The sequence below is a fragment of the Giraffa tippelskirchi genome, chromosome 6 (assembly GCF_054371585.1).
Source record: "Giraffa tippelskirchi isolate mGirTip1 chromosome 6, T2T-mGirTip1v1.2.pri, whole genome shotgun sequence".
In the NCBI taxonomy this organism is placed as follows: domain Eukaryota; kingdom Metazoa; phylum Chordata; class Mammalia; order Artiodactyla; family Giraffidae; genus Giraffa; species Giraffa tippelskirchi.
Genome location: NC_137280.1, coordinates 87,395,487 through 87,410,433, shown reverse-complemented (window position 1 = coordinate 87,410,433; position 14,947 = coordinate 87,395,487). Strand labels below are relative to the sequence as shown.

General features: G+C 37.8%; 1 protein-coding gene across 1 annotated transcript; it reads left to right on the top strand.

Annotated features, from left to right (window-relative positions):
* Window positions 1-5,731: 5,731 nt before the first annotated feature.
* On the top strand, window positions 5,732-6,709 carry LOC145510352 (olfactory receptor 7A17-like). The gene has a single exon (XM_081501265.1). The coding sequence runs from the start codon at window positions 5,738-5,740 to the stop codon at window positions 6,707-6,709; it is 972 nt and encodes a 323-aa protein (XP_081357391.1). The 5' UTR covers window positions 5,732-5,737.
* Window positions 6,710-14,947: the final 8,238 nt, after the last annotated feature.

Here is a 14,947-nt window from a genome sequence, read left to right as displayed (position 1 = left end):
CCTGTTGTAAAACAGTTCATGTGAAGGGTTACTAGAGAGCCTGGACAGGGTGGGCGGTTTCAGTCAGTGTGCTTCCCTTAACACTGTGTCTTAAAATGAGTCTCAGTGGGTTTAAATCAAACCCACATCTGGAGGGCTTGGATCTTTCAGGATGTTCCAGGTGAGGATGAATTCCCTCTCCTATTCCAATTTCCAGGGGCCACCTGCATTCCTTATATCATGGAATGATATATATCCTTATATCCTTCCTTCATCTTCAAATCCAGCAGCATAGCATCTTCACATGTTTCTCTGAGTCCAATTCTTCTTCCTCTCTTTCACACTTAGAGGATCATTGTGTTTACACTAGTCCAAAGTGAAAATTCAGGCTAATTTTTGTATCTTAAAACACATTACTAGTAGCTGTATTCCATCTACTGTCTTAATTACCCTGCTATATGAACTAATATATTTGAAAGTTGCTTGGTTTAGGATATGATGTCTTTTGGAGTCCTTTATTCTGCCTACTGAAAACTCTTCTTAATATATATATTTTATTTATGTCACTCCAGAGCTCTTATATTTAAAAGATCTGCCACATAATTCACTGCCACCTATAAAATGAGTGAAAAACTTTTTTCAAAATTACTTACATAAAATAGCCTCTGTGGAGTAGACTAAAATTATATACACTTGACCCTAACATAGGACTGCTGCCTTGATACCGAAACTGTGATCCACAGACCAAGACTTGCAGTTTCAATAAACTAAAAGTTCGGTTGAAATCCATTCCATGGGCCCAATAGAGACCTCATGAAACAGATTTTGCATTTCAACTGCAGACCTTGGTGATTTTTATGCAAAATGAACTTGTAGAAGTCCTGGTCCAAAATAGCTTTTCTTACCTTCTCACTTTTGGCATTTGGGACAGTACAATTGCTTGTATTGGGCTCTGTCCTGCTGTATATAAGAGATTAACAGCATCTCTTTGCTGCTCTCTAGTCGCTTAGTCATGTCTGACTCTTTGCAATCCCATGGACTGTAGCCCACCAGGATCCTCTGTCCATGTGATTTCCCACAGTAAGCATCCCTTTAGACATTGCCAAATATTCCCAGGAGAAAAATCATCTCTGGCTAAGAACCACTGTCCAGAATTTGAAAACTGGAAGTATCTTGACTAATTCCAGTCAAGATTTCATCCCTCACTTGTTATGTACCTTTAAGCAGAACATTAAATCCCTCTGAGTTCCATCTCTACAATCGAGAATGGAGTTCATGTAAGTTCTAACTCATAAAACACGGTGTTTTAATAATTAAATTTGACAGTCTCTATAATATGTAGGTTAGCAGTGCATAAGAGTACCTATAAAGGTCTTCCATAGCTGCAAATATTTTATAAAGAGGGATAAATGACAGCTAATAACTTCTGATATAAGTAGGGAATCCTTATTGGAACTGCAAGACTTTCATGAAACCAATGATTATAATACCCAATTCTTTTATTAAAGGAGCAAAATTATCTCTCTTTATAATGGGTTGGAATAGTCACATTCAGAGATTTCAGAGGTTGTGTTCCAGCCACAAATCAAAACACTGAAGACCCAAGGTACCTAGTGAAGACAAATCTTCAATATTATACTTCTGAGAATATTTGAACTCAGGGAAGTGATGAGGTGCTGGGAGTCAGAGCTTTGGAAGAAGGAGAGGTAAAGGGAAAGGAGTGATGAAAACTGGATTCTTCTAATGTAATGCAGGCTACTAGGAATGGAGAAGCAAGGAAAAAATCCATTATATCCAGACCAGCATCCCCAAGGGAAATCATGTACCTGGAGGTTGGAGTAACAAGAGGAAAACATGACTAATGAGCTGATATAGAAAGATGTAAATACCTCCTTGGCTGCAGTCCCTCAGCCTCTGCAACTTTGTTTGAACAGAATGTGGCTGCTGCCTTTGCAGTCCTAAATCTAGCTGGGTGATCAGTGCTTGATCCTCTTCCTTATTGTCTGGTTTGGGAACAAAACCTGTCTGCACTGTCAATCATTTACAGAAGAATTTTGACTTCCACACCAAAAGCTTCTTCCCAGAGTCTCCATGCAGGTGAGCCTGAGAGCTTAATAGGCACTTCAGGAGAGGACCGGGGAGCAAGGAAGCCCTGAACTTGTCCCAGAGGTCACCTAAGAGCCAATACAGCATAGAACAGAGGCCAGAAATCACTCAGGTTGTTTGATGGCTTTCTTAATAATGCATTTATTTATGATGCTGACAAAGGAACATTGCACTTAGAAACTCAATTGTCAATGTTGACAATTAAATTGTGCTAGTGGAAGCCCAGTGGAAGAAAGAATGGGACATATAAACTGCTTCCAATGATAGTAGTTGTTGTTCAGTCACTAAGTCGTGTCCAACTCTTTGCCACCCCCATGAATTTCAGCACGCCTGGCTTCTCTGTCCATTGCTATCTCCCTCAGTTTGCTCAAACTCATGTCTAGTAAATCAGTGACATCATCCAACCATCTCATCATCTGTCACCCACTTCTCCACAATTTTTCAGGGTCTTTTCCAATGAGTCAGCTCTTTGAATCAGGTGGCCAAAGTATGGGAGCTTTAGCTTCAGTATCAATCCTTCCAATGAATGTTCATAATTCAATAGATTACAGGACTAGACAAATAGGTTATTACCTGTGGAGAGATATCCAGTGAAATAAGGACATTTCTTTTTATTTTAAGCTGAGACATATTAGACTACACATGCTATAGTTTTTCACATCATACAGATGTCACTGTTTCTGTCCTTGGGGAAAACAGAAAGGTATTTATCTTTATGATTTTTTCGTGGTACCAAAGAATGTAGCTGAAGTTGGAAGGCTGCCCAACCAATAAAGCTTTTCTTCATTACATTGTCTCAGGGGCCATTTGAGCTTATTAGGTATTTTTCTTTCATTTCTTTCCTCTCTATCCCTCTCCCATAACTTTTTTATTTCTTTAAAAACAGGGCAGAAAGTGGCCATAGCAAAAAGGAACCCCAAATCTATTCTTTTCTTGGAAGCTTATGAATAGGACTTTCTGGGTTTTCCACATTCTTTAGGAGAAAGCTGATCTGATCTGATCAGCTTGAGTTGTCATCACTCATACCTTAAGGAGGGTGGTTCTGGGAGTGAATTTCATGATAGAAACACAGCCCAGGAGGCCATGGTGTGTCTGCGAACCTGTGCCTTGTGGAGTGAGAGAAGTTCCTAAAACAGAGGCACTTGGACTTGTGTATTTGTTTTTGCTGTTATTCGTTAAATTGTGTCTGACTCTTTTGCAACCCCATGCACTGTAGCCTACCAGGCTCCTCTGTCCATGGGATTTCCCAGGCAAGAATACTGGAACTGGTTGCCATTTCCTTCTCCAGAGGAGCTTGCCAACCCAGAGATTGAACCAGCGTCTCCTACATTAGCAGGCAGATTCTTTACCATCTGAGCCACCAGGAAAGCCCATTCCCTCTGCCAGGCACACACTTTTTCTGATTCTTCTCCCTCTTTATTGAGCTGAAAGTGAAAGTGAAGTTGCTCAGTCATGTCTGACTCTTTGCGACCCCATGGATTGTAGCTGACCAGGCTCCTCCATCAATGGGATTTTCCAGGCAAGAGTACTGGAGTGGGTTGCCATTTCCTTCTCCAGGGGATCCTCCCCATCCAGGGATCAAACCTCAGTTTCCTGCATTGTAAGCAGATGCTTTACCGTCTGAGCCACCAGGGAAGCTCCTTTCTTGAGCTATCTGTTCAATTATCATCTTGTTTGCTGGCCTTGCCTGAACACTCAGTACAGAATAGCACCTCTTGCCTCTCCTTCCTTTATACCTGGTTTTATTTCCTCATAGAATCTGTCATCACCGGATACAGTCTATAATATATTTATTTGAGTATAATTTTCCATCTTTCTTGGAATGTGGGGAATTTGTTTTTCTGCATCTGTTTATTCCCAGTATGTGTTTGAAATATGTTGACTCTCAATATATACTTCTCAAAGTCATGAAAGAGTTTCTCATTAAAACTGTAAATATTGTGCTGACAAAAAAAGTTCCTTCATTTTTTTCAAGTAAAATAAAGGACATGTTTTTCATTTTCACCAAGAACTTTATTGGACAACATATTCACTGTTTTGTTCCACTACTTTATGCCATTTTTTAGGCAACTTCATAATTCCATCTTCCTAAAACGTTAAATCTTTTTGAACAGAGAATTGTCCCAGGTGCTTTTTACAGTCTTCCAGGGAAGTGAATTTTTTTTCTCCATCAAGAGAAGTTTGTAAAGACTGAAATAAATGGAAAATTGAAGGTACGATGTTTGGTGAATATGGAAGATGACTCAGAAATTTCTAGCCAAGCAGTAAAAATTTTTTCCTGGTCATCAAAGATATAAGCTGTCTTGTGGTTTCCTGATGGAAGGTTATGCATTTTCTTTTCACTAATTCTGGATGCTATGCATCAAATGCTGCCTTCAGCTGGTCTAATAAGAAAGAGTACTTGCTGGAATTAATCTTTTGATTTTCAAGAAGGACCTCACAATAGAGGACTCCCTTCCAATCCCACCATATACACAACATCACCTTCTTTGGATGAAGACCAGCCATTGGCATGGTTGGTGGTGGGTTAATTTTGCTTGGCCCATGAGCTCTTCCATTCCACATTATTGAACAGTATCCACTTTTCGTTGCCTGCCACATTTTGTTTCAAAAATAGAATATTTTCATTACATTTAAGTAGAGTCACATGTGGAAATCTGGTCAAGAAGGATTTTCTTTTTTTTGCTTAACTTATGTGATGAGGGCTTCCCTTGTCAGAGAGGTGGTAAAGAATTCGCCTACTATGTGGGAGACCTGGGTTCGATCCCTGGGTTGAGAAGATCCACTGGAGAAGGGAAAGGATACCCACTCTAGTATTCTGGCCTGGAGAATTCCACGGACTGTGTAGTCCATGGAGTCGCAAAGAGTTGGACACAACTGAACGACTTTCACTTATGTGATTAACAAACATCAAAGTGATTAACAAAACCAAGGTAATGATTTTCAACACTTGATATGGATATTTTGAGTTTATTAACTCTCTCCTTCTTGGTGAAATGTTGGTTGTTCTCAATGAGCATCTTGATTTTATTGCTATCAAGTTCAACTGGTCTTCTTGTCCAAGGTGCACTGTACACCGAGAAATCTCCAGCATGAAACTTTGTAAACCTCTTTTGACATGTTTGATCAGTCACATCATCTTTTCCATATATTTCACAAATCTTTTTTTTGTCATTTTTTTTTACCTTTTGTGATTGTGTTTTTACCTTTCTTGAAATGATAAAGAATAAAATTCTGAAAATGTCGCTTTTCTCTTCCATCTTCAATATTAAAATAGCTACACAAAAATTCACCAATTTTGATGCTTTTTATTGCATGATGATATGATATCTGTCACAATATAATCTAATACAATTGTTTCAAATGATGTTAAAGACAAGTGAGTGCTACTAGGTCCGTCTTACATGAAAAAAAAACAATGAGCAACTCTTTTGGCCAACCCAGTACATAAACTCTTTAAAAATATACTGTGAGTGGGACGAAAAATTTCAATAACAGGTGAAATGGGGTATACCCTCAAAGATAATTTATCTATATATAACATCTTAACATCAATTTCTTGCCAGCAAAATAAAATTATAGTAGTTCAGTTATGTAAATTATGCCTATTCAAATGAAAATTATTCATTTTCCCAATAGTCACTTCCACCACATGGTACCAAGGAACAGTACAAAATTTTCAGAATTTCTTCTTATGGGACTTTCAGAGGAAACAGAACTGCAGTCCCTCATATTTGGGCTTTTCCTCTCCATGTACCTGATCACCGTGTTTGGAAACCTGCTCATCATCCTGGCCATCAGCTCAGACCCCCACCTCCACACCGCCATGTACTTCTTCCTCTCCAACCTGTCCTTTGTAGACATCTGCTTCACCACCACCACCATCCCAAAGATGCTGTGGAACATCCAGATGCAGAGGCAAGTCATAACCTATGAAGGCTGCATCACCCAGATGTATTTTTACATACTCTTTGCAGGATTAGATGACTTTCTCCTGGCTGTGATGGCCTATGATCGGTATGTGGCCATCTGCCACCCTTTACACTACACAGTCATCATGAACCCCTGGTTCTCTGGACGTCTGGTTCTGGTGTCCTGGGTAATAAGTGCAACATACTCATTGTTACACAGCTTAATGGTGCTGCGTTTGTCCTTCTGCTCAGACTTGGAAATACACAACTTTTTCTGTGAAACCAAACAGCTTGTCCAACTTGCCTGTTATGACACTTTCCTCAATAACACAGCACTGTGTTTTGGAGCTGTGATTATTGGTGGTGGTCCTCTGACTGGTATTCTTTACTCTTACTCTAAGATAGTGTCCTCTATCTGTGGAATCTCATCAGCCCATGGAAAGTATAAAGCATTTTCAACCTGTGCATCTCACCTTTCCATTGTCTCCTTATTTTATTTCTCTGGCTTAGGTGTGTACCTTAGCTCTGCTGCTACCCACAGCTCCCACTCAAGTGCAACAGGCTCGGTGATGTACACTGTGGTCACACCCATGCTGAACCCCTTTATCTACAGTTTGAGAAATAAAGACATAAATAGGGCTCTGAAAAGGTTTTTTGGGATGGTAACTTTTATAGAAGGGCCCTTTTCTCTTGGGCTGAAGAAATGCCCATGATACCTGGGCTGAAAGCCTCAGACACAGGTACTTTGATTCTTTGATTGTTTTGTGATTATAGCAATCATTTCTTCAATTGACTGCTTGGTATTTCCTTTTCTTTGATTTCAACTTCTCTACACAATAAAAAAAACACCCATTATTAACTTTATGTTCTCTGTCATGTATAGTTTTTATTTTGTCATTTTTTTGACTCTCCAAAATTGACTCAAAAATCTTATGTGAAATGTATGTAAATTGCCCATTTCTTAAGAATAAATTCTTCTGAGATGAAATACTTTACACTGAGTCATTTTTTTTTCCCTTTACTAAAAGTATAATCATGAATTGTGCTACTTCTATGGAAAAAAGAAAAAAAAAATCTTGACAACAAAACTAATTACATAATTCCATAGAAGAGACAAATATGAAACCAGTTAATCATTTTTTAGTTCAGTATAATTTGGAACATCGCTGCAATAATTACTCTATCTGAAAATGTATTCATAGACATTAACAGAGAGTGTGTTTCATAACTGGTCATCTGATTTTACTCCCTCACAGTGTACTGTTCTCCATTTAGCTCAGTGTCCATGTTGCCTACAGGAGTTACTGGGAAAACGGAGCATCAGATGTATATCTCCAATTGTCTATCTGAAGCAAATTTCAAAAAAGACTTTGACATTATAAGGTCTTCACTCAAAGAGGATTCTAAACATGATGTAGCAAAACTTTATGTCAGATTATTACCATGCAAAATAGTTTTTCATGGTGTTCGTTCATAAAGGAGTTTATTGTTGGGGTGAAGAAGTGTTTGGTTTAATTATCTTTCTGTTTCTGCATGAAGTTTTCCCTTATCGCTTACAAATATGATTCCTTCCATTGCTCTAAATGAAGCATTTCCCCCATTCCAAGTTCTGTCATTTCCATGAAAAGAGTAGTCAATGAATAATATGAAAGTGAAAGTTGCTCAGTTGTGTCCAACTCTTTGTGAGTGTATAGTCCATGGAATTCTCCGGGCCAGAATACTGGAGTGGGTAGCCTTTCCCTTCTCCAGGGGATCGTCCCAACTCAGGAATCAAACCCAGGTCTCCCACATTGCAAGAGGATTCTTTACCAGCAGAGCAACAAGGGAAGCCCAAGAATACTAGAGTGGGCAGCCTCTCCCTTCTCCAGCAGATCTTCCAGACCCAGGAATCAAACCAGGATCTCCTGCATTACAGGCGGTTTCTCTACCAACTTAGCTATCAGGGAAGTCTTAATAATATATATATCATATATATATATATATATATATCTCCAAAGTGTGGCTCACTAGAGAGCTTAAACTCCTATCCAGTCCTGTGGTTCAGTCACAAGTTTTGTACAAACAGGCATATCCTTTTAAACTTTCTTGCTTACCTAAAAGGAAACCTCAGTGGAATCTCTTTTTAACACAACTGTATGAAATAAACTTGAATAACAGGGAAATCATGAAATATCACAACAACTGCCTAGGAAAAATGCAGCATGTTTTTATAACTTCCCTCAGTTTTGTTCACATTGCTTATTGTATCAGTTAGCTATGGCTACATAGAAAAGCATCCTAAAAGCAAGTGGTTTAATATAATGGTTTTATTATCAAATGGATTTCTATGATGGGGATTTTATCTGAGTTCTGATTTGTCTCCTCATGGGTCTACTGTCAGCTGTCAGGCTCTATGTTGTGTTATAAAGGCTCATCCATGATGCTGTGTGCAGTTGTAATGCTTCTTTGTCTTGAACCCCTTTATGTCAAATTCTTCCTTTTATATATGCAGGTTAGTTTACAAGAAAAAAATGGGTTTCTCAAATGTTAACTGTTTTATCTAAATTTCACCCTTACTATATCCATAAGTGACACTTTGTTTCTTCCTAGTTAGAGGAACTGGTGGTGGTTTAGTCAATAAGTTGCATTTTGTGACCCCATGGACTGTAGCCCACCAGGCTCCTTAGTCCATGGGATTTCTCAAGCAAGGATACTGGAGTGGGTTGTCATTTCCTCCTCCAAGGGATCTTCTTGACACATGGATCAAACCCAGGTTCCCTGCACACTCTTCACTGACTGAGCCAATGGAGCTGACTACCCCTAGAGCACTTAGAGGAGCTATCTCTCACCAATTTTAGGTTTGACTCAACTACATGTGCTTAACATACTATGCTAAACAATGTACCAAAAAAATGTTTAATTCTTAACTAACTCATTAAAGTGTAATTACATATAATAAACTGCACATTTTAAAAATATACAATTTTCTGGATTTCAAAAAAATAAAAACATTATTCAATTTGTGTATGCTTTCAGAAGGTGCACAAGATATTTTAAGTCATTTTTAATGTTATTGTTAATCATGCAATTTGCTCTGAGCCTTAGTTTTGCTTATTTCAGAAGAAACTGTGAGATGATTAATTCTAACTCACTTGAATGTTGTGAAAAATGAATGAAATGTATAGAAATACTTCACTGAGTCCACAGTTTTCAAGTTTAGAAGTACATGTATGTATTTGTATACACCTTTCTCTCAAAGAACCACACTCATCCATACATATACATGCACACAGTCTCATTTGTAACCCATCCATTGTTTTAGAAGAAAACTTGAGAGAAAGTTGGAAGGATAGTCATGAAAGAATAAATGCTTGAATTAACATAAATAGAATATAAAAAGTTTAACAGGAAGATGTAAAATAGAATGTGTGATCTTAATTTTGATAATTATTTACTTTTTTTATCTTAAATTCTCCAAGACCTCAAAGTCAGAACCATATTTACATTTGTTGTTATTGTTTAGTCCCTAAATTGTGTCTGACTCTTGTGACACCGTGGACTGTAGCCCTGTAGGCTCCTCTGTCCATGGGATTTTCCAGGCAAGAATACTGGAGAGAGTTGCCATTTCCTTCTCCAATATTTACACTGGGCAATGTGAAATTCCCTGTACCAGCTAATGGGACAAAATTTCTCCAAACTGACTCTAATTTTCTCATATTTAAAATAGGAGTTCAACACAGAATGCCTTTTAAGGAAACTCACTGACTGTATTGAAAAGCTTAAACTCAGCTCAGAGGGACAATATCTAATTGAACAAGTATCTATATTAGATTCATCTTGCTCCTGTAATAAATTACCACACCAGTAGTTTAGAATGAATGTCTATCTTGAAATTCTAGAAGGTCAGGAACCTGAAATGGATCTCTTTGGGCTAAAATTGAAATGTTGGCAGGACTTTGATCCTCAGGGACACTCCAGAGGACAAGTATTCCCTTTCTTATTTTATTTACATTAGCCACCAGCATTCTTGGGCTCATTGTCTTTCCTCTATCTTCAAATCCAAGTGCATAGCATTTTTAACTGCCTATCTCACTTCACTTCTTCTTCTTTCCCTTTCACTTTTAAAGGGTTACTGTGATTACTTGTATGCTCTGTGCTAATCTTCTTATATCAAGATTAATTAACAATCTCATTGCATCTGCTATTGTAATTTTTCTTGCAGTGCAAGCTAGGATATTCAAAAGTCCTTGGGAATATGATGAGGACATAGTTTTTGAGGATTTTATTCTGCCTGTGTTTTGTCACTGTCACTCTTTACAACCCAGTGAATGGTAACCCAACAGGTTCTTCTGTCCATGGAACTGTCCAGGCAAGAATGCTGGAGTAGCTTGCCATTTCCTGCTCCAGGGGATCAATCCAACCCAGGGACTGAAATTGCCTTTCTTGCCTCTGCATTGGCAGGCAGATCCTTTACCACTAGCATCACCTGGGAAGCCCCTTTATTCTGCCTACTGCAAAGTATTTTTCAGACAGAAATTATTTGATGTCATTCATTTATTTTATATAAATAAAAAATCAAATAAATTTATCACTATAAAGTAAATGAAACTATTTTCTTTCAAAATTACATACATGAAATATTTTTGATAAAGACCTAAGACTACCAACACATGAGTTAAATTCAGGACCACTGCCTTGCTGTTCAAATTGTGATTTACAGACCAGGATCTGCAGCATCAATAACATTTAGCATCTTGATAGAAATGCAGAGTTCCTGGGCTACCTGAATCAGACTTGTTGAATCATGATTTGAATTTGAACTACAACCTTTAGCAATTTGTAGAAATAGTGAATTAGAGACATGCTGGTCTAGAATAAATTTTCTCACCTTCTCACTGTTGACATTTGGAGCAGTATAATTATCTGTGTTGGATGCTGTCCTGCACAGGTTTTCAGTGGCAGCCCTACAGACAAGCCAAATATCACCAGTTGTAAATGGTCCTTGGTTGACAATCACTCTCTCAGAGTTTGAGAGCTGGAAGCATCCAGAGAGTCCAGTCAAGATGCATTCTCTTATTTGTTTAAAACTGATCAGAACATTAAACCTGTCTGAATCTCTTTTGTACAATGGAGAATGAGGTGCATAAGAGGACAACATCACAGAACTTCTATAAAATTAAAGCATACAGTGACTCTAAATGCCAAGGAAGGTAATGATATATAAAATATCTAAATATGTCTCATAATAACAAATATTTTGTAATGAGAGGCTAATTGATGGCTCTTAACTTCTGAAACCAAGTATGAAATTTCTAATAGCTTTGGGAAAAGATTCAGGAAGGCAAGCAGTGTAGTGCCCAAAGTTTTTTTTTTTTTTTTTTGCCCAAAGTTTTATATGAAAGGATAATGTTATCTCACTTGTAAAAGGGGGAATAACAATTTTCTAGAGCTTATCAGGAGCTGTCTAGTCAATTATTGGTAGATTCGAGGGACTTAATCAAGAGAGAATTCAGTCTTAAACTTTGAGGAAACTTTAACTCAGGCTGGGAAAATGTGCTGAGAGGTTTAGACTTCCAGATGCAGGAGAGTTCATGAAGAAGGAGGAATAAAATCTAAATTCATCTTCCTTGTAACCTGGTCTCCTAGGAGCAGACATTCAGCTGGAAATATTTCCTTCTGTCCAGACCTGTGTTCCACAGGGATATCATGACATAACTGTGGGTTACAACAGAAAAGATACCTAATGAGAATATAAAGTGAGCTATAAAACTCCTCTGTTGCAATTCCCTCAGCCTGAGAAATCTTGCGCTTGATAGCATGTGTTTCCTTTGGAGACCTAAGTCTGGCTGGTCTTCAAGTCCTTCCTGCTGTCTTGTGGAACAGAGCTTCAGTCTCCAATATCAACCCTCCAGGAGGCATTTGAACTTCCACACAGAGACCTTTCTCTCAGTTCCCATCCAGGTGAGTCTGAGAGCCCAGTAGATATTGCAGGAGAGGACTGGTGCTGGTGCTAAGCTGCTTGAGTCATGTCCGACTCTTTGTGACCCCATGGACTGTAGACAACCAGGCTCTTCTGACCATGGGATTCTCCAGGCAAGAATACTGGAGTAGGTTGCCATCTCCTACTCCAGGTGATCTTCCCAACCCAGGTATGAAATCCATGCATTTTGTGTCTCCTGAGATGTTTTACCACTGCACAACCTGGGGAGCCCATGGGAGAGGACTAGAGAAAAAGAAATCCTTGAACCTCTATCAAAGGTCACCTGTGAGCCAATGCAGCCTAGTTCAGATATCAAAGGTTATTGGCCAGAGAAGCAAATATTGGCCTCAGTAAGGCAGGCTCAGTGTTGACAATGCAATGATAAAAACTGAGCTCCATTAAGAAGAGGGAATGGGAGGCATAAAGTGTTCCCAGTAAAATTAGAACATAAGTCCTGTGATATTGCTAAATAACAAGAGTAGAGAAATAGCGTTTCAGTTGTTGAGTGACATACAGTGAAATGAGGGCATTTCATTTTAAGATGGACATTTTGATAGTTTCCATATTAATTAGAAAGATCCTAACCAAGGGATTTATGCAAATATATCCCTACAAGAGCATTTTTTGTAACTTGTATATCCTAGTATCTCCTCTCTCTCTAGATAATCACATAAAAAAGCATATTATGGGAAGATAGGCACACTAAAGAGATTTACTTTGCAATTATTTTATTATCTATGAGGTTGTATGTACATTTCCATTTGTTAACCATTTGCATTCTCCATAAAAGACTGTCTGTGAAAGCCCTTAGCTTTTGTATAGTATGGCTGGATTATAAGCTTCAAAAATAAATTAAGGTTTTATTTTTTCACAAAAATTATTGCCTGCAATTTAGTTATTTTATGTATCTATAGATATCTGTATGGGGATATTTGAGATTCTAAACTATGTGTGGTCAAATTATCAATCATACAGTGTTCTTTCCACTGCTTTTAATTTTTAAAAAAATTTTCTGACTGAAATAAGTGAGCTATCACTTTAATACTGTTCACGTGCAAAACCTTGTTTTAAACAAGAATAATAATGAATGTTCTCACGCATATTTACTGTGAATAAGTAAATTTGTACACATATCTCTAATTTTATCTATTTTTCTGTATTGTTCCATTCAGCCTTTGTGATTAAATGTATTGCTAAAAGTTATATCACCTTTGGTCATCATGTAGAAAGCATTCTTCTTTATCTTTGGAATAAAAAAAAAGGTCACCTTAATCTTCCATAGGGCTTTTCTGGTGGCTCAGGAGGTAAAGAATCTGCTCACAATGCAGGAGATCCAAGCTCAATCCCTGAGTTGGGAAGGTCCCCTCGAGGAGGAAATGGCAACCCACTCCAGTATTCTTGCCTGGGAAATCCCAGGGACAGAGGAGCCTGGTGGGCTATAGTCTACGGGGTCACACAGAGTCAGACAAGACTGAGCGACTAACACTTCACTTCAATCTTCTGAAAATGTATTTGAATCCATATGTCTTTATATGAGAATAAATTATAACTGGACTATTCCTCTCTCCTCACATTTTAAAATCTGTTCTGCTATACTCTTTTATTTCCAAATCTTTGACAATTTAATATTGAATTGTGGCCCATGTTAATGTCATTAAATTATTCCCATTTTATATCTTTATATAAGTGAACTATAGACTTTCGTTCAGTTTTGTTATATTCAATTATTTTGAAATCTTCATACTTAATTTCATTCTCATTGACATTTTCCCATAGGTTCTTGGTTTCTTTTAAAATTTCTCTTTCTGTGTTATGTATGCATATCTATTCATACACTTTTCTACAAATGCATGAACAGAGTCCAATGCTTATCCTAAATGCTCTTATGTTTCAGTACAGTCTTTTTTCTACCTGCTTCCCATTTTCCTTATTTATCAATATGCACCAGGGACTTTCTTCCTGTACAGTTCTAATTTATTATTTTCAAAAGCTGTTTAATAATTCGTGGTAGGGGATGTGCTATTTGCATTATGAATGATCTTCCATAATCTTTCCCTTTAAAGTGCTGTTGTATCATCGCTACAAAAACATTTGAGACTGTTAAGTTCTGACTGGGAGCAGCTATGTTTCCCAAAGAACACTGAGGAATGCTTGTACAAATGTCTGTCTGTCACACTGAGGAGGGATGGCTGGAGGCCAGGGATGCTCTAGACATCCTATAAAGTCACAGTACAGACCCCACCACAGAGAACAACTTGTTTGAGAATGTCAATAATGCTGAGACTGAGAAACTTTGAGTTAAAGAAGTTCTATACTTGTAATATCTATATCATTCTTCAGAATGTTTTCGCAGCATTGTAACACTATAAATTTCTGTCAGCAGGAATAGATGGTACCTGTTTGCTCCCTATTTCAAGGTACTACTGCAAACAGTGTGACAGCTCTTTAAGTGTTTTCCAAGGCTGTTGGGTGTGGAAAAGATTGTTGTTTTCTAAACTAGCACTGAGTTTGATCAAAGATTCACATATTTGATCACCATTCTAGTTTACCTGTTATTATCATATAGCTATATATTGTATATATATTGCGTATGTGCGTGCTTAGTCACTCAGTTGTGTCTGACTCTTGCAACCCCCTGGACTGTGGCCCCCCAGGCTCCTCTGTCCATGGAATTCTCCAGGCAAGAATCCTGGAGTTGGTTGCCATTTCCTACTCCAGGGGATGTGAAATATTTTTATGGCCAAATATTTATGTTTATGTATACATATACATTATACGTTTATTACTCTACCATTATCAGCCTTTCAAGTAAGTTTTTAAAAGCTATTGTTTTTCAGTTGGCATTTGGAGGGTGTTCTGGCCATACAAATACTTCACCTTTTATTTAGTTAAATATGGTTATCTTCTTACTTGTCAGTTTCTTGCCTTAATTAAAATTCCTTTCCCCACCCGTAGATTGTAATATGTAGTTTTCTAGATGTTCACCAAAAAT